This window comes from Rhinopithecus roxellana, chromosome 2 (assembly GCF_007565055.1).
Source record: "Rhinopithecus roxellana isolate Shanxi Qingling chromosome 2, ASM756505v1, whole genome shotgun sequence".
NCBI lineage: Eukaryota > Metazoa > Chordata > Mammalia > Primates > Cercopithecidae > Rhinopithecus > Rhinopithecus roxellana.
Genome location: NC_044550.1, coordinates 82,374,971 through 82,402,512, shown reverse-complemented (window position 1 = coordinate 82,402,512; position 27,542 = coordinate 82,374,971). Strand labels below are relative to the sequence as shown.

Below are 27,542 nucleotides of genomic sequence, written 5' to 3'. Positions count from 1 at the left end.
CCCCTTGAGGGCAGGGCTGAGATTTGTTCACTTTTATCACCCACCACAGTGGCTGACACAGGATTGGTACTCAATAACTGCTTAAAAAATGGAGTCAATCATCATCTCTTTACTAAGCAGGTGATCCAACTAACCTCTAGACTTGCATTTCCTATAGCATGCTACCTCTATGCCAGGTTATCCTGACCTAGTTCAAGGATAAACTAATTTACTTATCATGGGTTAATACAGGTGATTTTAGGTTTCTTCTTTTTGTTCATCCCTTACTTTATGGGCCCAGTACGCTTCCACTGCATGACTCTGCTTTTTTATCCTATACTTTAAAAATCTTTCGTGAACAAGTATTATTTTGGTTAAAAGAAAATGATCTATTTAAAAAAGGATCTTTTTTTTTTTTTTAAAGTCAAATAGTTTCATACAGTATTACTTAATCCTCATTTGCTTCTTTCTTGTCTCCAGCCCATATAGCAGGTGAGATGACAGGGGACAATTCACAAGGTTTACTGTATCTTCAGCCACGCAGAGACTTTATTTCCAGCTCCAGAATTCCCAAAGAGCAGATTCCACCCAACAGTGGCCAGAGGTGATATGTAATGCAGTGTGATAAATCCCAGTCACCCTGAGGTTGGAAGGCACATCTTTAAAAACTGGGGGGTAGATGCTGGGGCATGGCAAACAACAGGTATCTGTCTTGGAGTCTTCTCCTGCCCACGAGTTCCTCCAATTATCAAAATGCTTCCCAAGATTAAAGCTCAATCTTAAATGACACTTCCTCTGTAAAAACTCCACTGATCTCCAGCCAACCAAGTCTTAACTACTTCTTCCCTCTGTGCTCTTCATTCTACTTTATTTTATAGTAAGTACATATGACTGTAAACTCACGAGAAAGAATATAGTATTTAATAGAATTAACTCTAGATTTTAAAGTCAGATCTGAATTGAAACTCTGATTTCCACACCAACTAGCTAGGTGACTTTGGGCAACTTACTTAGCTTCTGAGTTAAATTTCCTCCTTTATAAGAAAAATGGTGGCCAGGTGCAGTGGCTCACACCTGTAATCCCAGCACTTTGGGAGGCTGAGGCGGCCTGATGACCTGAGGTCAGGAATTCAAGACCAGCCTGACCAACATGGGAAAATCCCATCTCTACTAAAAATACAAAATTAGCTGGGCATAGTGGCACATGCCTGTAATCCCAGCTACTTGGGAGGCTGAGGCAGGAGAATCACTTGAATCCGGGAGGTAGAGGTTGCGGTGAGCTGAGATCGCGCCATTGCAAGCCAGCCAGGGCAGCAAGATTGAAACTCCATCTCAAAAGAAAGAAAGAAAAATGCCATAAGGAGTTGGGGACAGAGTGGTATCTCATATGTCCTTGGGAGGATGACAGACAATGTTTGGGAACCCCTTGCAGAGTCCTGGAAAATAACAGGCTAGGTACTCAAGCATTGCTAGTTTTCTTTCTCCAGGTTTCTCTCTCTCGACTCTGAGTTCCTCAAAGATAAATCTTCCACTGTGTCTATTAAATACTTCAAAGGTAAGTAGGTCTTCATCAAACTCTCTTGAATAATCTTCCCAGCCAGATTTAGCTGGCTGTATTAACACTTATTGAGAGGTTCTAACTGCTTTGCATGTATCAGCTTAATTTTCATGATAATCCCAGGAAATAGGCTTTATTGTCTCCATTTTACAGATAAGGAAACAGGTGAAGAAAAACTAAAAAATTTGATGGAAGTCAAATACTATTAAATGAAGAATGACGCAAGAGCTCTAGGACCCTCCACTTCTAATAGTTGATTTTTTCCATTCCTTTAATTAAACCTTTCCAAGAGACTTATAGCCTCCTATGGCTGGTGACAATGGTCTTCCTAAGATTTCACCAAAAATACATAGAGTTGCACTTAACCATGAAGGACCTACTTATGCACCATGTTGCAAAGTCCACAGGTCCTCAACCAGGAGATTTCAATCTACGGGATGATCCTGATGTTTTATCTGATAGAACTTCAAGCTGGCTACCAGCATTGCTACACCCAACTAACAACTTGCATAACTGTCCCACCAGGCAACCATGGGAACTCAAAAATGGCTTTTCACTAGGAAAAGTATGAGGAATCCTAGCCTGAGCTCTTTATCTCTTTACTTCATTGTTAAGCCTAATAGTTTTAATATCAACTTTGATTTTATCTCACCAATCACTATTATCTAGATCGCCTGTGCTTGAAATGACTTAGGTAAGTGGAAAATAGAGCGTATGGGAGAGTTCAACCGATCTTCACACTTGCATGGCAGATGCGTTTTTAAGGCATCTGCACCTCAATTTTGTGACAAGGCACAACTATATTATTTCCACTTGACAAATGAAGAAACAGAGATTCACAGAAGTTAAGTGACCCAGCAAAGATGTGTGTGAATTTGTGTTACAATGTAGGACTTCTGTCCGGGGATTTCTCTACTTATATCATGATGTTTTTTGGACACAAAAAGCAGCAGTAGAAATTTTTGCTTGGTCATAGTTTAGGGAATAAATGTTGTATTTTGGGGGTGAAAAAGCAAGGCATTCTTTTCTTTCAAACCAGGTTTAAAAAGGGAGGGTCCTTAAATTTCAGGTCTCATAAACACACTCCAGGAAAGATACACAAAAATGTAAAGGAGAAAGAATGGCATCTATTGGGGCAGGAAATAATCTAAGTGTCCTTCAATCTGTGTCCCTCATTGGGGAACTTTTTTGTGGGGGAATGGGTAGTGTTGGGATCATCCCAGCCTTAAGTAGACTGCAAAGGTAGTCATCATCTGCTGCACTGTGAGTTCTCATCCCTCCCCCTTTATTACCTCCTCCCACAGTCACACTTGTATCTTCATCTGAAGTTTAGAAATTGTTGCTTTGGTTGACTGCCTGGTACTAACCAACAAGTGCTGCTGCTGTAATTTCTAAAATTAAAAAGTTTATACACGTAAGATTTTTGTAGTTTTTCTTAATTTTTAAAGGTGTACATGTCCTGTGTTTTGTGATTGAAATTGGCTCCAGTCTCTTCATGCTGCTGTGTCCAGTCTCTGAAATAGTAATTTCACTCATGTTTGGTGGAGGATATTTAAGAAAAAAACTCTCACAAGGGTAGCAAACTTTACTGATCCTAAAATCTAGTAGGTGAACAAAGGAAATGACAAATTTTTAATCAAAGTAAGCAATAATGACAGGTTTATTGAAAATTTCCAGTAGAGAAAACCCACTAGTTTTGGAATAAAAGTACTCAATGTACGAGAGCATAAGTGAATACAAAAGATTAACAGAAGAAAAATAAAACCAAACATAGTACAAAAAAATTAAAAAGTTTGAAATGAATTCAAACTGGGATGTTCTTTAAATCCTCCAAATATTTAACAGAGTTACTAAGTTTGGCAAAAAATTCACTTGAAAATTAAAGCCTATTTCTGTACTGTAAACTCCATAAAAACTGCTTATTAAATTCAAGCACTCCATATAACTGGTATTGAAACATGTAGGCAATTTCAGAATAGCAGGAATTATTCATTTGTTCTCACAGTTACATGAATTAACCAGCTGCAGAACTGCCTTTTGAAGAGCATGAGATAAAAGAATGCCAAAAGAGAGAGAAAAAAATGATAAAAATCTCTAAAAAATGGAAACACAGCAAAATTCAGATATCAGTTTGTTTCTTTAAAGCAACAAACTGAATTTTTACAGTATAGTCTACATTTGCAGTTGTCATTTCCCTCTTCCCCCCCACCCACCTCAAATACTCCTAAATTCACTAGTCTAATCAATTCTTAACTTCCAAATACTCTGTACATACATATTTAGCAAAGAGCATATGCCTAGCATTATTCTGACAGCAAGTAAGGTCAGTATACAATTTTAGAAAGATTATTATGTATATCATCAAGACTAACCTTTACTTAAACAAACAAAACCATCGCTAAACAAATAGTTTTAAAATATTATGAAAACCCATGAAAAGAAGACTCAACATGGGCTCTAAACCTGATAAAACACGTTTCAGAACAACTATTAATGCTAAACTTCTGCCCAACGATGACCTTAAAGTGCCAAACACCAAAGAATCTCTTAGGACCATTTTCTAATAGACAATTTGTCCCTGGCTTGGTCATTTCTCCTTTAACTATACACAAAGTCCTGCTAAAAGTCTGCATTTTAGTTTGATTTTACAATAGAATGTTACGATGTAAACTAAACAGGTTCTTGATATCAACAGTATGTTACCAAGGTGGTTTTTTTTGTTTTGTTTTGTTGTTTAAATTTCTGAATCCAACAGTTGGTCACAGAGGTCAAGTATTATCAAGGCTCCTTTGTCAGTTCTCAATCGTGTCTGACTCATCCATCCTTCAAGTACATGCAAGGCTCAATAGTTTTCAAGAGGCAGATGCCTGGGGCCATTTAAGACACAGATGAAATAGGATTATGAGGTGAACCCATTTGAGTAAGAACTTTATCCAGCCACTGGAGGGGGCCGTGCAGATGTATCTCAATCCAGCAGGGGGTGCTAGTAACATCCTGGCGGTGGTATTCTGCTCCCCAGCCCTAGGAAAAACATACTGGAGGTCATTTAACTTGTTCTAACTCAGTGGTTAAACTTATTAAGTAAGAAGGGTTCACACAACCAAGACTCTGATTAAAGCTATGCATCTTTCCTCCCTGCTCTCCGCCGCCGGGGAGAAAAAAACACACATATACAAACACATACATAATTTGGCAAGCAATTTCAAGGGATGGATGTTAGCTCCCCAGGCAGAATCCATGGATTCCAATAAGAATACCGGTCTTGAGGAATGAAGGTTTTAAAATACATTATAAAGTTGTCTTAATAAAGGCACTTTAAAACTTTTATTTTAATTGCCCATTTCTGATAGTAATGTAATAGCTATTATTAAATTCTCATTTTATCAAGAAAATAAAACAAAAAAGCTATGCTAGACAGACTGACATTCAGTTTCTTCCTTATTCGGCCACTGATTCAGCCTCCTATCAACACACAGCTCTTGATCTTTCAATCTCTAAGCAAAACGGGCAGGAGTACATTCAAGTATCCAAAAAGCTATTATTGACACCTAGCCATTGCCATGAATCAATACATTCTATCATTCATTTGTACAAGAAGGTAGCTTGTCAGAACTACTGCATTAAGACAGTAGAGTTCCACAGAATAAAGTCACTATGAAAAAGAGAAAAGTAACTGCTACTGCAAAGACCAAAAACTCATTGGTGGGGATGGACAATGATTAATCCTTTAGTCCTGTTTCATGGGAGTATCAGAGAAGGTTGGGTTCTATTTATTTCTGCTACCTATCTACTCCAGCAGTTTTAAGAAATAGATCTGGGACCAGGCGCGGTGGCTCACACCTGTAATCCCAGCACTTTGGGAGTCCGAGACGGGCAGATCACCTGAGGTCGGGAGCTCCAGACCAGCCTGGCCAACATGGTAAAACCCCATCTCTACTAAAAATATAAAAAGTAGCCAGGTGTGGTGGTGTAGCCCTGTAATCCCCGCTACCTGGGAAGCTTAGGCATGAGAATCACTTGAATCCAGGAGGCGGAGGTTACCGTGAGTCAAGATCACACCACTGCACTCCGGCCTGGGTGACAGAGCAAGACTCTGTCTCAGGCAGGTGTATCACTTGAGATCAGGAGTTTGAGACCAGCCTGGCCAACATGGCGAAACTCTGACTCTACTAAAAATACAGAAATTAGCCGGGTGCTGTGGCACATGCCTGTAATCCCAGTTACTCGGGAGCCTGAGTCAGGAGAATTGCTTGAACCTGGGAGGCGGAGGTTGTAGTGAGCCGAGATCACACCACTGCACTCCAGCCTGGGCGGCAGAGCGAGACTCTGTCTCAAAAAAAAAAAAAAAAAAAAAAAAGAAAGAAAGAAAGAAAGAAAAGGAAATATATCCAAACATCAAAACTTGTATAAACTACATCTATATGGATATATGTAACTATATAGATGTATGTACACTCATGCATTCGTAAATATAAACAAACTCCTAAATTTAATTTACAGGCTTATGTGCAGGTTTCCTCCATCAGATATCAACATCTTTGAAGGCAGGAATTTATCTTTACCTCCAATATATAGCATAATGACAGAAAGCAGAAGCTCTATAAATATGTGTTCAGCTGAGGTGACTTGGACTTTTCAGACATAGAGTTTAAAGTACAAATAATTTATAAAATATGTTTTATGTTAACATCCAAAAATGATCATTTTAAAAACAGCACAAGATTGGCTATTGTTAGTAAAATGTTCTCTTATAATTTCTTTAAAATGTTGAATGGGAGAGGATAAAGTATGCAGTCCATATAATAAAGAACAGTTCTGTAAAAACAGTGTGCACACTTTTGTTGCTAATATATGATAAACAGCTTCTCTTTAACATTCAGCAGGATTTTAAAATAGTATTTACCTTCAGCTCTCTAAATCCAGCTTCCAAGCTAAGTTCATTATATCTTTTATAACTCCATTCTAGTGCTTATCAGATTATAATTAAAGATATACTAGAGCATAAGGATCTTGATGATAGAGACTTTAGGTGCTTTTTCATCTTTGTATTACTTCTCTGAACTAGTGCTAAAATATCTGCTGAAAGAATACAATCTAATACATTTTGAATGCATAACTTTGCATTATAAATACTTTTATTAGTGTAAAGGTTGTTTTTACTTGTGTAAAAGTAAATTATTAAAACTGTACAAAAGTGAAATAATGAACATTGATTGGATAAACAATAAAAATGAGTTTGAGCAGGAAGCTAATTGGAACATTAAAGTCATAAATTCTCCTAGAGTGGTCCTTCAATAATAGACTCACTGAGGGACCTTAATAATAATTACCACAGTTCTCAACTCCATCCACCCCCATTTCAAAGATAATAAACATGAGAACCAGAGAAGAAATCTGTGCCTTAATCACACAGTTAAAATGGCAGAAAAAACTGGAAACTGCACCTCGACTCTCAAGAGTTGTTCTTTCCCCCATAACAATAAAAACAATAAACGAAAACACTTCTGGCAGGTCACTGTTCTTATTTTAAAAACCATTTGAGCCAAATGCTAAGTCAAAAATTAAACAGCACATGTTAATAATGAATAAGATAGGTCTTTGTAGCCCCATATGTACATAGCATATAGGTCAACTTCTTTAAAGGGTAAAAAAATTTTCTTAATACTAACAAGGTACCAGACTCAGCTACAAATAACTGTTGAAGTACACTGCAAAAAGGAAGCAAGCAAGCAAACAAACAAAAACAAACACTAAGGGAACACATTGAAAATCTAAGATGCTTTAAATAAGCAGGAAAAGTAATTATATTCAGGAAAAGATATCTTTGATCTAAGGGATGATTAACAAGTAAGGCTCCAAAATTATCCTCAGTAATAAATACATTACAAAACAGGTTTAACAACAAGTTTGGTGAGCTTCTGAACAGACGACATAAAAGGTAATTGCCTCACTCAAATATATAATTAGTTCTGTTTCTCAAAGTACAAGAGGATGAAACTTATTTTTGAGAATTCAGAGACAGGTCAGTTACTAGAATAAGTCACTGACTCATGAAATCTAATCGGACGTTTAAGGTTTTTTAGATTTCAATGGCATCCTGAACATTTTTATTTCTCAAAGGCAATCTCAAAGAAGATGAGACAGCAAAAAGATCAAGTATTATGAGCAATGTGTTTAACCTTCTCCCTCATCAAACCTTACAATGCAATCTTTGAGCTAAGGCATCTATTTATCTTGGGCAAGGGCCTTATTAACTTCTGAATTGTAAGAAAATCATGAGGCTTACTGAAACCACTAAAAAAACCTGACCAAACACAATTTCCAATGTGATGAACTTTAAGTTTTACAAAAAGATCACTTCCTTACTGTTGAAACAAAAACAAGCATTACCATCATAAAAGTACTAAAAACAAATAACAAAAAGGAAGATATGTTTACTCAACTGATCTTGTAAAACAACCATGTATTTAAATTATATTTTACATATGTAACATAACATATTCTACTGGTAATACAATAGCTAAAGTGGTGCTACCTGAATAAGGAAAAGGCTATTAAAACCCACAGCTATTGATATTTAATACAAGTACTCTTATGTTCCTATAATATTTTCCTAATAATTGACACTCTCGTTACAGTTTAAAAATGCCTAGATAATAAGTCAGCTAATATGAACATATTATCAAGAGGATATAGATTCACATATTGCCAAAAAAAAAAAGCACAGCAAAAGTATGTGAGACCCTAAATGGAGGAGTCAGAGCTCACTTACCTTCACAAAGCTCATACGTATAGTACACATTTTTGTAAGCTCATAGACTGTCTCAAATCCATGGTTCACAGACTGTGCCAATAACTGAGCAAATTCTTGGTTGTTAAAAATTTTCAGACTACACCCACTAGGGATCTTGCAAACAGTAGTAGGATGAAATCCATGATGGTAGTTGCAGTTCCGACTTTGCACAAAGATGCTACTGTCACTAAGGCATTCGGCATACACCTCCCCTCCAACATAATAAAGATGAACTCCTATTGGAAGGCAAAGCATATAATTTAGTTATTATTAATTTTTATAGCTCAAAGGCACCTGTGCAGCTTCAACACAGAAACTTAAATTTACATGGATTTAAACTTTGGCTAGTTAGATAGCTATTCTCTAAGTCCTGTACAACAGGGGTCCCCAACCCCTGGGGCCATGGACCTGTATCAGTCTGTGGCCTGTTGGAAACCAGGCCACACAGCAGGAGGTGAGTGAGCAAGCATTACAGCCGGAGCTCCCTCTCCTGTCAGATCAGCGGCAGCATTAATTCTCATAGAAGCATGAACCCTATTGTGAACTGTGCATGTGAGGGATCTAGGTTGCATGCTCCTTATGAGAATCTAATGCCTGAGGATCTGAGTGGAAGAGTTTCATCCTGAAACTATCCCTTCCCCATCCCCTGTGGAAAAATTGTTTTCCATGAAATTGGTCCCTGGTGCCAAAAGATTGGGGTGGCTGATGTATGACTGATAAAATCTTAGTTAACTATATTAGTTAATACAGTATCTAGGAGGTTTCTAGAAAATAACAAAATGTTTAAAAAAATACTAATAGGCCAGGCACAGTGGTTCAGGCCTGTAATCTCAGCACTTTGGGAAGCCAAGGTGGACAGATTGCTTGAGTTCAGGAGTTCAAGACTAGCCTGGGCAGCATGGCAAAACCCTGTCTCCACAAAAAAAAAAAAAAAAAGAAAAAGAAAAAAATTAGCTAGGCATAGTGGTGCACGCCTGTAGTCCCAGTTACACAGAGGCTGAGGTGGCAGGATTGCTTGAGGCAAGGAGGTCAAGGCTGCAGTGAGCTGTGATCAAGCCACTGCACTCCAGATTGGGTGACAGAGTGAGACCCTGTCTCAAATAACAACAACAACAACAAAATGAAGCAATTTCATTTTGGTAAGTAATTAATGTCTTACTTGGCCAGACATGGAAAGTATATTTTCACTCTAAAAATACAACATAATAAAACCTGGATGCTATGTATTTACTATAAAGCGCTCTTGCATTTATTGTACAGCTAAGATGTTTGGAAAATTTTAGAAAGGGAAGAGAGGAGAAAGAGAAGAGAGGAACTGTAAAGTCACAGGTGGAAGAAGTATTGCCAAGAGCTGTAAGATACAAGAACCAGTTAAAAAAACCATGAAAATGAAACTAGAAAAGTCATACGGTGTATGTAAAATTAGATCTCACTAAACTATCACCTGCTCCTAACTTCTTCCTTTGAGACCCAGGGTGCTTAAAGTGTAGGAAATTGGTCTTACCCTGCCTTTAAAAAAAGTGAAGTAGAGGTAAAAAAACTCATTCTCACAAAGCCCCACACCACTGTGGGAGATGACTTTATATAGGTCACCCAGCAGCGTTAGATCCCATGTGGGTTTAAATGATCCACCTTGTAGGTAACTCTGGTATGGCTTAGTCAAGGCTATACTGTGTCTCATAGAAAATGTTACATGTTGTGTTTATATGTATACACAACAGTTAGGATTTCTGTAACAATTAAATAGCTGCTGGAGCAGAAGCCCATTTGTTTGGTCTGATGTAGGGAAAACAATTTAAGAGTGTGTGTGCCACTAATTTTTCCTGATAAAACTGACAAATTTTCATCCTGAAAAATCAGAAAGTAAATCAAAATATAAAGAGGCAGAAAATATTATCACTCTTTTAGTGACTCAGAGGCAATAATTATTAATAGTTTGATACACTGTATTTGGTTTTGGCTATCATTAAAATGTCTTTGCAAACATTTAAAATATCTGTATGATTGTATGAGTGTTTTTAAAATGATTTTCCCATTAGTGGACCACTGGCTTGATAGCAATTTTCTGCTTTTATAGTAATGCCATGATAAATGTCTCTGGACAATTTTTGATAATATCCTTAGGAGAGATTCCTGGAAGTTAAATTATTGGATCGAAGGCTGCTGATTAACTCTGCCAAATGACTTTCCAGAATGCATCAATTTACACTGTCACCAGCAGTGTAGGAATGCTTTTCTCATTTCACCCGTGCCAGTACTGAATCTGCGTGTAGAGCATAAATAAAATTTCCCTAATTTATAGTTGACAAATAATTGTTTAATTTGCCTGTGAGGCTGAATATGTTCTCATAGTTTATTAGCCATCTGTGTTTCTCTTGTGAATTCACTGTTCATACTTCTTACCCATTTATCTCACTGGGGTCCTATTTTTATTTTTTTTATGAACTGTTCATGTAAGAAGGATATAAATACTTTCTTATTTGTTTCCCTGTTAGTCCTTTGTCTTTTATTTGTGACACATTTTTAACCTACAGAAGTTTGCAATCTCTTGGTCAAACCTTTTATAATCCTTTGTTGCTTTTTATGCTTAGAAAATTTCTACCTCTCTGATCAAGCATATTTTCTTCTAGCTTTTTAATTGTTTGCCTTTTGAAAAACATTCAACTCATTAATCTGTTTGCATATATAGTATGAGGTCAGGGTTTCTCTTTCCCAGCCTCACCCAAAAGTTAACTTGGTTTTGTAGAACCATTAGAAGACTCTACTGATTTGCTATGCTTCACTTAACATACATTATATTTTTATGTACAGAATAGTCTGAGTTTAACTAATTCTACTGTTTTGTCTACACACTGGTTTACTTGTAGTTTTACAATGTTTTATTAACCCTAATGCCAATAATTTTTTTCTTTATTTTTCCATTTACAAAGTTAGCTAGCCTTACTTGCTTATTCTTCCAGGTAATATTCAGAATACATTTTCCAGTTTTCAAAAAAATCACACTGTGATTCTGAAAAGAGTTGTTTTAACCTTATAAATTAAATTAGATGGAATTAATATGCTTAAAATGTTCTCACAATATTAAGCTTTCCCTTTAAGGAACACAGACTGCCTATTTATTCAAATTTTCCCTCTCTCAGTTAAATTTGGTTTCTTCATGTAATTCTCACATATTGCAGGTTCAGATTATTTCGAAGAAACTGATGTTTTCTGTGGCTATTGGGAAGGGGATTTCCCCTTTCATTATATTTTCTAACTGGTTATTACCAGATTAAAGGAAAATGACTAACATAATTTTTAAAAGATAGATTCTTTGGAAGTTTCTAGATAAATAATCATATCATTTGAATAGGCACAATGCCCAACCATAATACTGGCATGGATGAAGGGAGAAAGGCACTCATATATTTCTGGTAGGAATGCAAATTCATTTTATGTATGCATCTATGTATTTATTTTATTTTAATTAATTTATTTATTTTGAGACAGTCTCCCTCTGTCACCCAGGCTAGAGAGCAGTGACTTGATCTCAGCTCACGGCAATCTCCGCCTCCCAAATTCAAGTGATAACTTTTCCTCTGCCTCCCGAGCAGCTGGGATTACAGGCATGTGCCACCACACCTGGCTAATTTCCATATTTTTAGTAGAGACCCGGTTTCACCATGTTGCCCAGGCTGGTCTCAAACTCCTGACCTCAACTGATCCACCTGCCTTGGCGTCCCAAAGCGCTGGAATTACTTTTTGGAAAGTAATTGGGTGAAATATATCAATAGATTTTGATCTACTAATTTTACTTCAAGAATCTATCCTGAGAATATTGTCAATCACACATATCATCTACACATAATAATCTTGCCTTATTTCCATTATCTATAATTGTATATTTGAGTACACTATTCAGGGCATCTGGAACAATTTTAAATAACAGCATTCCAAGAATCCTTATTTTCTTAATAATGTTTTAGGAGGAAATGTCCCATAGTACAATTTTTTTTTTGTTCCTTTGGGATAAGAGTCATCTTTAGAATTTAATGAAAAGTATGTCCTTTCCTCCCAAATGTATGCAAAATTTTGTTTATATACAACTTCAGAGGTTTACAGACCATAGAGAGATATCTATGTATGTTATGAACCTAGGTTCTAGCATTTCATTATTAAATTTATAGTCAGAGTTTTTTCCTTTAATTATACAAGAAAGTATCTACCAATTTCTGATTTAAGAGTTGGAGTTCTCTTCCCCTCAGGATTAAATGTTACACTTTATCTTGAGTGCTTTTAAAGCATCTAATAAATAACCTTTTAATCTGGTCCACTGTTCTAAATTTCACAGGTCACTGTTTCATACTTTTACCCTGGAAATAATTTTAGATTTGTAGAAAAGTTTGAAAAGGAACAAAGAAAAACAGAACAAAGAATACCCGTATAACCATTATCCAGATGCATCTATTGTGACAATTTGCTCCATCTGCTTGATCGCTTGGGCCCTTTCTCCCCACTGCTGCTGCACACGCACCATGCATGTGTGTGTCTGTCTGTATGTATGTATTGTAACACAGGTTTTAGGTAAATAGATGGTGAGTAGACAGGTATCTTTACATACTAATTTCTTCCTGAACCACTTTCTTAAATACTTAAGTATTTCCTAAGAATAGTGATAGTCTCTTATATAGCCATAGTATAGTTGGCAATGCTAATACCTTTAACATTGGTCTAATCCACCATTCATATTTCAGTTTTGACTGCTGACCTTAATAATGTCCTTTACAATATTAATATTTTTCTCCTGTTCAGTACAGGATCATATCCAGGGCTAGATATTGCATGCAGGTGTCATATCTCTTTAACTATTTTTAATCTGGAACATTTCCATACCTTTGTCTTTTGACACTGACATCTTGGAAAAATTAGTCCCCCTTCTTCACCCTTTTTAATAGAATGTTTTGAGTCTGTCTGATATTTCCTCAGGATTAGATTCGGATTTGCATTATCAGCTGGAATCCTGTGTAGGTGATGTTATGGCCTTCTCGGGGTATGACATCTGGAGGTATATGATACCCATCTGTCTCTCATTGGTGATGGTAATTTTGATCTCCCAGTCAAAACTGGGCATCCATCAATTACACAATTATAATTAAAATACAAATGATACACTTTTCCACTGTTTAGTTAATGCTTTTTATTCTCCCTCATACTAAAAGGCAGTTTGACGATAAACACTCTTAAGACCATGCAAATATACTGATTCTCATAAACATTTTCTTTATATTTAGCATCCATTGATGATTCTTGCCTGATCCTTACTATGATGGTTGCAAAATGATGATATTCAAACTTTAGCACTCACTCTGTATTTGTCAACCAGCCTTCCCCATTCACTTATTTATCTATTTATTATGAGTATGGACTTATGAATTCATATTGTTTTTCAATGGTGTAAAATTCAATGCCGTACTGAGGCCAGGCACAGTGGCTCACAACCTGTAATTCCAGAACTTTGGGAGGCCAAGGCAGGCTGATCATTTGAGGTTAGGAGTTCGAGACCAGCCTAGCCAACAAGGTAAAACTCAATGACTCTACTAAATATACAAAAATTAGCCGAGCATGGTGGTGCACACCTGTAATCTCCCAGTTACTGAGGAGGCTGAGACACAAGAATCACTTGAACCTGGGAGGTGGAGGTTGCAGTGAGCCAAGATCACACCACTGGACTCCAGCCTGGGTGACAGGGGGAGACTCCATTTCAAAAAAATATAAATACATAAATAAAATGAAGTAAAATTCATCACTGTAATTATTTTGGGGCTCAAACTGTCTGAGAGTTGGCTCCTGAGGCATGCCTCATGATTTCCATAAGCATTTCTTTACTTTCTGCCACAATAAGATGCTCTAGGGTCCTCCTGTGCCTACCTATCCCAGCCTAGGGGTCAGCCATTTCTTCAAGGGGCCCTAGCTCCTTTTAGTGGGACATGGTATTAGTGATGATGATCTGAACACTAGACATGCTTATTGCTACTGGGTATGTACGCTTCTGGGCCCTTTCAGCAGGCAGATCAGAAACCATACGCACGTAAAAATGCATATACAGACGCATACACATGCACATACGTAATACATGAGAACTTAAACATACATACACACATACACATAAGTATTATTAAAATCAGAATTTTGCACTGATACCTCTATTCTCCTTCATATAGTTTATTTTTTGCTCCCCTCTGCATTTATATGTCTATCTTCCACAGTGGAAACCCAGGCTCCCAACAATATCCACACATTTAGTCATTTGCTTCATCTTTACATATGAAAATTTCAGAATGGTTTCACTCATACTGCTATGAAATAATCAAGTTTACCAAAAAGAATTCAGGATTTATTTGAAATCCTGCCCCTACTCTATCTATTCCACTCAGCCTAGGCTGAGGATATGGACAGTTGTTCTTATATGGACAGTTGTTCAATCTGGTGTCCCTGTGAAGGTACAATCACTGCAGGGTTCTATCATGCCACCTTGCACGATGTTTGTGCTAGAATCTAGTTCTTTATTTACTGAGTTATGGTATTCATCTGAAATACAATTAAGCAATTAACTTTAATTTGCTTTTAATTTTAGGTTGTAATTCATTTTTTAACAGCCAATTTATTCGGTAGCAAAATATCATACAGAATTGTGTCTTAAAATGGCAAATCATAATTTCAAGTAATTAATTTCAATATTATGACAGTTGATCGATCACAAAAATCACTGACTGCAAGAGCTTCCAGATAGCAGAAACTGGAAAAATATTTACAAACTGCGGCAAGTGAAATGACTTGGTCTTTGCTACACTAGTTTGTTACAGGAATGATTTTAAGTCAGCTCTGGAGGAACAGGGACACAACAGATAAACATCTGAAAGAGGTTAAAGCAAAAACTCACCTTTTCCAATATGCCGCCTGGTGTTTTCAATAGTGGAATTCCGGTTAACATTGGAGAGCAGCCCAAGGCAGAAACGGTTCTTATTATTGGAAGGATCAGTGAAACCATCCACCAACACACTTGTGGAGGAGGCATGGAACGCTTCACCCACACGATTGTTGAGCTCATAGTAGACAATAGAGCACCAGTGTTTTGGTTCCTCATAAGCAACCGCCTGAACATCTATAGGAAAGAAAACGTTGTATCAACCAAGGTTAGTGCCTCAGGCTCTCAAAAACTGAAACCGTGTGGTTGAATTGGCTCAGGATCATGGAATGAAGACATTGGAAAAGCAATTGCTATTATAATGTATACAGTTTTTCTATGATGTTTAAAGCAGGTACTTCTTAACTAAATATGACATTCTCCTTATTCTCCTAATTGGAGAAAATTGGAAAACCATTTTCTCCAGTTACTATCAGATAACCAAAACACCAGATAAGGAAGCACAGCAAAAACTTTTGTTGCATAATACGCAGAAATGGAAATCACCCCTACCATAGACTTTGGCTCACCATCTAAAGAAACACAACAAGTGACAAGTGAAAAAATAAGTGGGAAGAGAACAATAGAAGATAGGAAATATGCCAAAGGTATTGGCATAAAAATAAATTACTTTTGGCAAAGACTAAGTATGCCTATGCTTATTCAAAGCAATGAAAATCAGTTTCTAATTATTGATAAAAAGTTACTTTACCTCATATTAAGTTGCCAATAACTATCACAGCTACAGTGTTGCTCCAGTTCTCAAACTCAGGAAGAAATCTTGCCAGCTGGCCATTCTTACAGAATGAATCATATCTTTCTCATCCAGATTTCATGCTAACTTCCTTATATTTGCTTTAAGTCATGCAGAGCAGGTGTGTTTTGTCTCTCCATTCCCAGAATGGGCCAACAATGGAAATTACCCAACTTTACTGACAGGATGCAGCTTGTTAAGTCAAATCTCTTAAGACTAACAAATCTCCAAACAGAACATGGTTCTAAACATTTGCAACTAAAAGGTTTTAAAGATGAATTCCTTCTGTAGTAAAACCTCTAGTACCACTGCTTTAGAGATTCCTGGAATACAAACCATATATTTCCAGCATACCAATAATATAATAATCTGAGGTTTATGAAGTCTTGGGTGTACAATAATAAGAGAAAGAAAAGAAAGAAAGTCCACATCAGAAGCCCAGACTATAACTGCTAAGGGAGAAACACCTCTGTGTTCTTAACATCAAATTCCACAAATACTAAAACGCACTTTTAGAAATTGGTAAAAAAAAAAACAAAAAAAAAACAAAAACAACAACACACACCACACACACACAAGAAAAAAAAAAAAAAAAAAACAAGGAAAATACTCATTAAAAAACCCACATGTAAGTTAGCTGCTTTATATACGTAAGTAGTTAGCTAAAAACATACACTATCTTCCCTGCTTGCTAAGCAACTCTACCACATCAATTTGCCATAATCCAAAGAGCAAAACTTTAGTGATTTACCAGTGCCAAATCTTAAAGCAGACTGCAACATTATTAACAGAAGGCTTTTATCAGCTATCAGGATACTTCAAAATATTATTCATCTAGGTCAGAGGTTGATAAATTTTTTCTGTGAAAGGCCAGAAAGATTTTGTGGGCTGTAGAATCTTTATCACAACTATCCAGTTCTCCCCTTGTAACACAGAAGCAGTCATAGACAATATGTAATAAATGAATACAGCTGTGGCCCAATAACGCTTTATTCACAGAAACAGATAGCAGGCTGAACTGGCCTGTGGGCTGTAGTTTGTTGACCCCTGCTCTAGGAAAATCACCAAAGGTTAAAAAGAAGTAAAAAAAAAAAAAAAAAAAAAAAAAGGCGGGGAAGAAAAAAAATGGCCAACATTCCTTCCTCGTGAAAATACTGACTGACTATAAACTATAATGGAAAAAAAAAATTTAAAGCTATTTAAATGAAAAAAATCTTAAAGCAATTTAAAGATCTGTTTCCTGAAATTAGACATTTTGGGTTTAGCAATAATAGTTACTGGGTCCACATGCTCCTAATAGTGTGGTACTGTGCCGATTCTCCCCTGGTATCCTGGTCTCCAAATATAAATTCCACAGATGTGTGAGATAAGGGTTACTTCCCCCAACCAGAGTGTTCATTGACAAAGAATTATGTTTGATAAGATGTTTAAGAGATAATCAGGAACCATAAAACACAGAGGTAATAAAAAAGATTTAAAAATCATATTGATTAAAACGGTGTACATTCCAACTGATGACACTGTACATCCAAGAAAGGTCCTTTGAGTTCATCACCAATGTTTTTTTTTTTGGGGGGGGGGACTGAGTTTGCTCTTGTTGCCCAGGCTGGAGTGCAATGGCGTGATCTTAGCTCACTGCAACCTCTGCCTCCTGGGTTCAAGTGATTCCCCTGCCTCAGGCTCCCAAGTAGCTAGAACAACAGGCACCCGCCACCACACCCAGTTAATTTTTGTATCTGTAGTAGAGATAAGATTTCATCATGTTGGCCAGTCTGGTCTCAAACTCTTGACCTCAGGTGATCCACCTGCCTCAGCCTCCCAAAGTGCTAGGGATTACAGGCGTGAGCCACCACACCCAGCCTTCATCACCAATTTTTAAATCAATGTTTAGAGCAGTTTTACATTCACAGCAAAAATGAGTATATGATAGAGTGATTTTCCATATGTCCCCCACCCCCACACCTTCCTAGCCTCCCCCATTATTAATATCCCCCACCAGAGTGGCACATTTGTTGTAACTGATGAACCAACATTCATCCTACAGACCTACACCCAAAGTCTACAGTTTACATCAGGGTTCACTCACGGTGGTGTAAATCCTATGGGTTTGGATAAATGTATAATGACAGGCAGTTACCACTGTATAACGTATCATAGAGACAAAATCAATTTTAAGTACTTAAAAATATAAGCAACTCCTATTTTAATAAGTATCTCCTATTTTAATAAAAAAGCACTAAGAATGAAATAAGACATACCTAGTAACCAAACTGCACTTTAACTTCAATTTGCATAAACATTATATAAATTGCATGATCCATGCCATGTGTTGAGTGCAGCAGCGAAGCACTTTCCTTCATGAGACGTTATTTAGGAACAGTTTTATCTGCCAGTGTGGCTGTGGATTCTAACAGATTCTCAGAGAGTCTACCAAACTCATTTACCTGAGTTCTCTGCTCACTTAAGTCTATGCCACTTGCCTATGCAAGGCTGGAAGAGTGACGGCATCCTCCACCCAGTCACTGCTAAGGACAATACAGTGCTGGAGTCAGACCCGCCCGTTACTGGAGGGGGAAGAAATTTTCATTTCTGCCTGCAAGTTCTTCAGGCTGAGAAGGGGAAAAACTTGTGCCTCAATTTCTTTCAGTAACAAAGTCAGAAACAAACAGCAAGAAAGAAATTCTATTAGTTTGTTCCAGTTGTAGTTACACACATAAAAGGCCTGAAAAATAGATGGGGTTTATGAGTATCTATCCTAATTACAGAAGAAAGCCTTTGGACAGCCCAGTTATACCAACTTCCAACTTTGGAAATCACCAGTGAAAACTCTACTTTAGTTCTGTTATACTTATGGTTTCTAAATACCATTTTGTTCATTTAAAAATACTCTTTTTGGCTGGGTGTGGTGGCTCACGCCTATAATCCCATCACTTTGGGAGGCCAAGGTGGGCGGATCACCTGAGGTCAGGAGTTTGAGACCAGCCTGGCCAACATGGTGAAACCCCATCTCTAGTAAAAATACAAAAATTAGCCGGGTGTGGTGGTGTGCGCCTGTAATCCCAGCAACTCAGGAGGCTGAGGCAGGAGAATCACTTGAACCCAGAGGTGGAGGTTGCAGTGAGCCAAGATTGCACCATTGCACTCCAGCCTGAGTGACCTGAGCAAAACTCCATTTCAAAAAAAAAAAAAAAAAAAAAATTCATCATCAGTTAGAAATGATTAAGTGTTAAAGATCTAAACAGATAACTGCAAAATTATTCTCAGGTCTTCATTAGTTAAGTCAGTGTATTTGTTCTTTAAATGAAAGACTAACTTGTTATCTAGGAATTCTACTGAGCTTCTCTTATCATTGGGCTCTATTTTTCTCAAGTAGCTCTCTTTTTAAAGACTAACAACAATTTGTGAGAGAAAGCAACATCTGGACAAACTTTAGACTCTAAGAAAGGGAACAGGTAGCAATTAGTTTTACCTCCTCTGTTGATTTCTGAGGGAAGGGGAGGCGCCATCATGTTTGTGTCCATCGGCTGAGAGCCATCCTGGGTCATGGGGTCTTCAGGAGGCAGGTAAGCAGGTGGGGGTGTATCAGCTACAAAGTTTTTAAAGAAGTTATTTCTTAACCCTTAGTAAACATACACGCTCAAAACACATATCCTCTTCTGTACTGAAATTCTTAAGAGATCAAGTTGCCATTTCAATCTCCCCATTAAAAGACTAAAGGCTACAGGCACTGGCCTTGATGTACAATTTTTGAAAAGTATTAACCATGCCACAATCATATACATTTTTGTCAAAATTCAGTTTGAGGAAAAATATTATACTATATGCCAGTTCTAGAAGCTGTTTGCCTATCCAGGATCATGCTGTTTAAAAGCAATCAGAAGAGTATTTTAAGCATACTTTAATATAATCTGCTTTGAGAGAACCTCTGCATTGCAGTTTCACTGGTAGATGGAAAACTTCTGAAAGCTTCAATGGACTTCTTAAGAAAAGGAGCCTCAGGGTCTTTTGCATTAAATCTATAGACTTTTAGAAAATTTACCAACTGAGTTTCATTATAGCCTACTGATTTGAACTGTTAATTTTCCATGACTTTAGGGAATCTGTTAGGACCACATTCTCCCTACCCATTTAAATGATCACTAGCTTTAAAATCTCTAGCAACAGAGTAATAGAAAATGAATCAGTTTGTCACAGCTATCTTCTATTTCAGAATTTACATATATGTTTCTTCTGGTAAATAAGAGGCAAACATGATTTTTTAAACAAAGAACACTAACACAAGTCTTGCATTTTCTTAATATAAAACAAAGGGTATAGGGTTCTCACAAATAATCCTTTTCCATCCAAAAGCAAGTTCCTCACTAGTTATCATGAGCCCATCTAGCATACGTGACATAGTCTTGGAGACAAAATTTTACCTGAGGGAATCGCGAATGCTTGGATAAGTAATCGAGACCACTCAGAGCAACTGTCAAATACACGTAACTCATGCTGTTCCTTCAGAGAGCCCTAGCGATTTCCAAGACTCACTCTTCAGCTGAATCATAACCCAGTAACTTCACATCCAGCTGCTAACAAGCAACGACTCATAGTACTGAGACAGGACCACTGGGATCTTCTCTGGATGCCTCTTTTGCCCTTTCTCCAGCTTCTTTTAATTCAGCCTCTTCCCTGCAGCTGTAAGCCTGACTCGGCTTTATCTCAAGCCAGGAACAAAGACAAAGAGCCTCCTCTGAGCCCAAGTCAATGAATTTCTGCCAAGAAGCTGGTGAAAATTTCACTGGCAACCTGTGGCATCAGCACAACCAAGAGGGACCTGGTAATTCTTGATACTATTCTACTATTCCTACAAGCACCTCCTCCTGTCCCTTGCAACTGTTTTCCATATTTCCGTTACTTGGCCTGTGCCTTAATCTCTGACATCTAGGGACAAAGTGTAAATTCAAGCAATAATCTTTAATTCAATCTTGGGGCCACTCTGGGCTGCCGTCACTGCTCAAAAGTCTTCTGAAATGTATCTCCTCACCGCTAACCCGTCCATCATACAGGTTAGCGGTGAGGAGGAAGGGAGTGAGGCAGACAGGAAGTCACCAGTTACTTTAATTTTTAAACTAGTCTATCTCCCAACTCTCATCCAAAAAGCTTTGGAGTGAAAACCAGACAAAGTAATGTGAAATAAACAAGATTTAAATAAAAGAAACTAATAAATACATAAATAAAAGGAAGCAATATAAATGTGGACCACTTTTCAATTTTTGAAGGCCTAGCTCTGATGCTGAATTCAAATTTACTTAAAAATATTTCAAGCAGCCCAATAAACACACTTGCCCAGTCAATTTCCCTTCCGAAAACACTAATAGATATTAAGTATATTTTTGTTTAGGGTATCCTTCTTAAGGTCTACTGGCAAGAAATCTGGCACTTTTTTTTTTTTTTTTTTGGAGATGCTTGCTCATTAACCTGTAACTTCAAAATATATAATGTCCTTATTAATCATATATTTTGATAACCATTACACCATCAGTTACGTCTAAAAAAAGAGGATGTTTTTTGTCTTTGCTAAGTTGAACAAGCAGATGGTTTCCAGTACTTCTGTTGTAATTCCTTTGTTGTTAAAGTATACGTTTCTTGGGATTACATCATCATTTAAATGAATTTAATTAAGTAGGGGGTGGGATTATCCCTCAGGAAATACTTTTTCTGAGGTTGCACTTACAACAGGAGTTTTTTCCATGTATGAAAACGATGCTAATTGAACTTGTGCTCTCATAACAGCAAATGTGTGTAACACACTATTTTTCTTTTTATCAAGAGTAAAGACTGTAACAATTATGCCACTCCCAGAAGGATGCAGCTGTTTCAAAACCTTTTAAAAAACAAGGGAAAAATATAGCTTATTCAAGCATCTGTGCCTGACAAATAAAATAAGACATTTGCTTACTTGGCTATGAGGTCTCCTTTCTCCAGAAGTTGTATCCTAAAAGTGCGAGAGCACTATGTCATAATACCAGGACTGAAAACCTCCCTCCACTGCAGGTTGACCCAGTTTTTCCGTGACACTGTGATAACACTGTCTGATGTGACCACAGAACATCCATCACTGAACATTCCAACCTACCTGGCATCTGGAAAGGACTTCCTGGGTCTGAGCTGGTGGGAGAGTGAGGGTAGGTGCTGCTGCTGCTCCCAGGAGAGTTTGGGTAACTGCTATTGGGAGAGTGAGGAAACGGGTGGCTGTTGGGTTGCTGGAAAGAATCTGGAAAAGTGGCGTTGAGTGGCATGTGAGGCTCATTTTGTCCTAAGTTACGGAACTGAGCTAAGAGGCTGTGCTGAGGATTATATTCGCTGTGTCTTGGAACCAGCACAGGAGGAAGTACTAGAAAAAGGAAGGGAAAAAAGAGAAGGACAAAAATGAGAATGATGATCTATAATTACATCACAATAAAGTAAAACATAATCTGTAAGCAACAACAAATTATCTGTTCCATGCCCTGCTGCCAACTCAAAAGCATCATTCATATGAAAAGCTATTTTACCCTCAAGAACAAATGCAGGAACAAATACAATCCCTTTAGAATCACTGATGACCTATGCCTGAGATTTGCAGTATTCACAAATTGCCCAAGGAAAGTTGGCAAAATACAATCTTTTAGGTTACAAATGTTAAGGTTCTCTCATTCTTAATTTTGTCATTCACTAAAAACCAAAGCATAATTGTTTATCACCATTGACACTTTACTTCACAGCCCCAGCTGGTAAGACTTCACATTTGAGTTAATGCTTATTGAATGATATGAATTATTCACCACAAGTGTTTTAAGCTGACACACTAGTTCACTTTAACACAAAAAAAGCAGCATAATAAATAGAGCTGAAGAGGTAAAATCAGTGAACTGTAGAAAACTCAAATGCCATGAAGATAATTATACAAAATACGAGGCGTTTTGTGGGACAGAATTTATCTTGAATCCTGTCCTAGGAGTCACACTTTATGAACATCTGTTTTCTAAGGATCTTACCCACTTTTCAAGAATCCTTACCACCACCTGTGAGGTCAAGAAAGAAACAGGTCATACAATTCACATTTTGCTAACTGAAAACTCAAGGTACAAACGTGGCCCAACAGGCAGGCACCTGTTGAGAAGCAAAGAAAACAACTCCTGTCACTCCTAAATGCTCTATATTAGGAACCTAAGGAGTTAATAATTGGCATGGTCATCAACCTCCAGAAACCTCCTGAGGCAAAGCCACTATAAATATAATTATCCTAGAAAGGTAGGGCTGGCTAACAGTCAGTTACAGAGCCCTAGCCAGATCCTAGGGTTAGATCCTAAGTTTCCCTACCAGGGTCACCAGATGGATGCTCTTTAACAAAGGCCTTTGCAATCCCTCCAGCTCCTGTGGCCTCAGCTGCAAAGAGAAAAGCAACCCATTTTATAAACTGCATGAGAGGAGAGATTTAAAACTTATGATTATTGTTGGTTGTTAGGAATCAGAATATATTTCCCCAAAGAAACAATATTTGGTGGCAATAGGAATTTAGCAGACTTTTGAGGGCTTTCCAGGGAATCTATGCATAATTTATATCATTTCTACAGTAAAAAGTGCTCTTAACACTTGGATTATCACTTTTTTATGAACTGAACATTGCCTTTTAGATAAAAATAGGTATTTTAAAAAGCATTAAAATTTCTCATGTGCTACATTTTATACTCCTATATAATCCCATAGCATCAGATTTGTTATTTCCCTATTTGATCCTTTAGGAACAAATCTTTTGAGTATATAATAAATGTATTTTCTTTTTAGTACAGTGATGGAATCTTCCCAAACCAAACCATTAAAAGCATAATTTCTTCTTCTACCTTTCAATAGTCATCTGAACTATAAAATGCTTTTGTATTGTTGAAGAAACATTCCTGATAAGGGATCCCCAATGCCAATAAAAATTTATATTCCCAAACAGTTCAATACCTTTCAATTACCTTTGCAATGACAAACGTTCCCTTTGCTTTTAGCTGCTGTGACTTGAATTGCCATTTCCCAGCTTGCCTTTTACAGGCATCTAGCTATGGTCTCAATTACGATTTTTACCCATAAAAGGGGGAAACATTGGCCCCTAAACCCCTCCCCACAAATGCAGCACCATACAGCAACTAGAATCAATCTGTCATGTCCTCTATCCTTCAGAGGACCTCTCCCTCCCAAAACACACACTCACAGAGTCCACTAAAGTTGGTGCAAAAATAATTGTGCTTTTTGCATTTAATGGCAAAGACTGCAGTAACTTTGCACCACCCTAACACTTAGCGGAGCATCTGTTTTAGCAGTTCCTGTTTCCTAACAGTTTTAGAACTGGAGACTTACTTGTTCCTACTACTTGCAGATTCAGGGAAGAAGAAGCCTTTGCAATGGCCACAGCAAAGGGCAATGTATTTCTGCTCCCCAAGTTGATAATCTGCATACGTGTTCCTCAAAATGTGAGATTCATCCAATGTTGTGTTACGTGTAGCATCTTGTTATGTGTATAAACTACAATTTATTTGATGATACAATTTTGTCTTCTGCTGATAAATACTTGGGTTGGGGAAAAGAAAAACAACCCAATGCTTGGGTTGTTTCCAGCTTGAGGAAGTTATAAAAACTTCTATGAACTTTAAAAAATGTAACTTATTTTGAAATAATTTCAAACTTACAGAAAACTGCAAGAGTACAAAGAACACTCAAATATCCTTTACCCAGATTCACCAGTTTTTAACATCTTGCCACATTAACTTACTCATTCTCTCTCCTCCCTTCCCCGGCCCCAGAACACAAATACACTTCTGAATTATCTGAGAGCAGGTAACACACATATCCCTTTTTCCTAAAGCATTTCAGAGTAACTCCCAAAAGGAACATTAACTTACATATACACATTTGTTATCAAACTTGGGAAATTTAACATTGCTGATTTTATCTAATATAAAATCATATTCCAACTCTGTTAACTGTCTCAACCATGTCCTATGTAGCAACTTCCTGATACAGGACCTAAGGTAGAATCACATATTGTACTTTGTTGTCATTATTTCTTCAGTCTCCTGTAATCTGGAATAGTTCTTCAGCATCTTTTTTCCTTCCTGCTTTCATGCTACTGACATTTTTGAATACAGGCAGTTATTTTACAGACTGTTTCTCAATTTGGGTCCCTCCAATGCTTCACCATGATTAAACTCTCAGATTTTTGGTTGGACTACTAGGTAAGTGGTATTATTCCCTTCTCAGTTCATACACACAAAAGCACATGATGCGTCTGCCTGTTTGAGGTTTAATCCTGATCACTTGGTTAAGGTATTGTGCATTTCTTCCACTGTAGACAGTTACTGTCTTTCCTTTTGTAATTAATAAGTAGTGAGACACGAGACTGTGTAAATATCCTGTTCCTCATCAAGCTTTATTCCCTATATTTAGCATCCATTTTGCTTGAATAAACTTTTGCTACAATGGTTGTGAACTGGTGAATTTTAACTCCATTATTCCTTAATTATTAGTCAGAATTCTAATATGAGGACGTGCTTTTCCATCTCGTGTATATATACCTATATATAATAGTTATCAGTATGGCTTCATGGATTCTTAATCAATGAGCTATAAATAACTGTCTTTATTTTGATGGTGATATTGTCTTAGATTTGGCCATTGGGTGCCTGTTCAAGCTAGGCCTTGTGCCTTTGTAACATGTTCCAATTATTTGAATATTTCTTAATTTCTGGAACAAGACATTCCAGGCTTATCTCTTACCTTCCCTTTCCACCAGTCTAGCAATCTCTGGTTCCCTTTAGTGAGGAATAGTATTTAGAAACCAAAATCTGGGATGTGGCTGTGTTCTGTATGTTTACTGGAGCCACACTGATTCTAAGCCCTGTGTGTGTGCGTGTGTGTATGGAAATTGGGTTATGCTGTTACATTCAAGTGTAAGCTAACTCCACAGGGTTTTCATTTGCCTTTCTCTATTTCCTATCTGTATCTCCTTACTTCAACAGTGAGAACCTTGGCTACCAACATCAAAGTATTTATGAATGTGCTTAATTCTACAATACACTGAAAAAGTTTCAGAAATTATAAAATAAACCTATTAAGTTTTGGGTTTATTTTAATTTTTTTTTTTTTGGTATACAAAGTACTTGGATTAATTCAAATTCATTTAAAATCTACTTGGATTCATCCCCCTTTTCAGTGTTATTTTATTACTTTGAAATTTTATTCAATTTCTCCCTTTCACAGTTAGTTTATTTGAATACATCTGTTGCTGTTTGCGCTTAGTTTTAGGAATTCCCCTCTCTCATTCTTGTTGACTTAATTTTACTTTGTAAATACAGACAATATTAACATGATTTTAAAGTCAAAACAATATACTCCCTACTCCGTCCCTTCTAACTTAGTCCTCCAATTTTAACGTCCTCAAAGGGTCACCAATTTCCTTTTTTTCTGGTTTATCCTGTGTTTCTTCTTGAAAAAAGCAAGCAGATAAATGGATGCTTTCTTATTTCGTCTTTACTGCTAAAAAGAAAGGTAGCCTGCTATATATGCTCTTTTGCATTTTGCTTTTTTCACCTATATGAGAAATAACTTTATATTAATGCACAGAGGTCTTCCTCATGTGGTTTGACAGATAATAACACCAAAGTTCATTTAACAATCTCCCATACCTGGCCATTTAGGTATTTCACAGTATTTTGCCATAAAATGTAACACTGCAATGACTGTGCATATATATGGTAGCACTGTCAAAGGTGTATCTTCAGGGCAAATTCCTAGATGTGGAAATGCTGGGTGAATGGGTAAATGCATATATAACCTTGTTATTGTCAAGCACCCCTTCCCAATGGTTGCACCATTTTGCACTGTCACACAGGAGTGCCTTTTTCCCACATCTTCCAGAATAGAGTCTGTCGCACTTTTGAATCCTGACAACCTGATGGGTGAGAAATGGCATTTTGGTGTAATTTTAATTTACATTTCTCTTATAGACAAAGTTGATCATCTTTTCATGTATTTCAGAGAGTGCTTTTCCATCTTTTTCTGTGAACTGCTGGCTTATGCCTTTTGCCCATTTTTGGTATTTTCACCCTTCATTAAAAACAACATAATAGAGATACTAGCCTGTGATATATGTTGTAGATATTTTACCACGATTATCATTTGTCTTTTCACTTTGCTTATGTATATTTTTTGGTAGTCACATTTATCAACATTTTATTTTACTGTATATGGATTTCTGAGTCCTAGAAAGTATTCTCCTATACCCAGATTATGAGGAGGAATTCATCCATGCATACTTCTAGTGCATATAAAGTTTCATAATTTATTCAGATCTGTGATCCCTTTGGAGTTTAGTTTTATTTGTGGTATGAGGAATGGATCTAATTTTATCTTTCCCCAAATGGTTAGCCAGTTAACCCCAACACCATTCTTTAAAAGCCCATCTTTCACCCAGTGATTGGAGTTGCCACTTAAAAAAAAAAAAAGTTCC

The 27,542-nt window shown here is 37.1% G+C and overlaps 1 protein-coding gene across 4 annotated transcripts in view; it reads right to left on the bottom strand.

Annotated features, from left to right (window-relative positions):
- Window positions 1–3,179: 3,179 nt before the first annotated feature.
- SMAD1 (SMAD family member 1) overlaps window positions 3,180–27,542 on the bottom strand; it is a 76,832-nt gene continuing 52,469 nt past the window's right edge. For all 4 annotated transcript variants that reach the window (XM_010361280.1, XM_030921996.1, XM_010361287.2 and 1 more), the window contains exons 3-7: window positions 22,146–22,403; window positions 19,497–19,613; window positions 15,250–15,471; window positions 8,310–8,566; window positions 3,180–4,558 (exon numbers count right to left, since the gene is read on the bottom strand). In XM_010361280.1, the coding sequence (XP_010359582.1) occupies window positions 4,415–4,558; window positions 8,310–8,566; window positions 15,250–15,471; window positions 19,497–19,613; window positions 22,146–22,403 (998 nt within the window). In that variant the 3' untranslated portion in view covers window positions 3,180–4,414. The remainder of the gene's footprint in view (window positions 4,559–8,309; window positions 8,567–15,249; window positions 15,472–19,496; window positions 19,614–22,145; window positions 22,404–27,542) is intronic.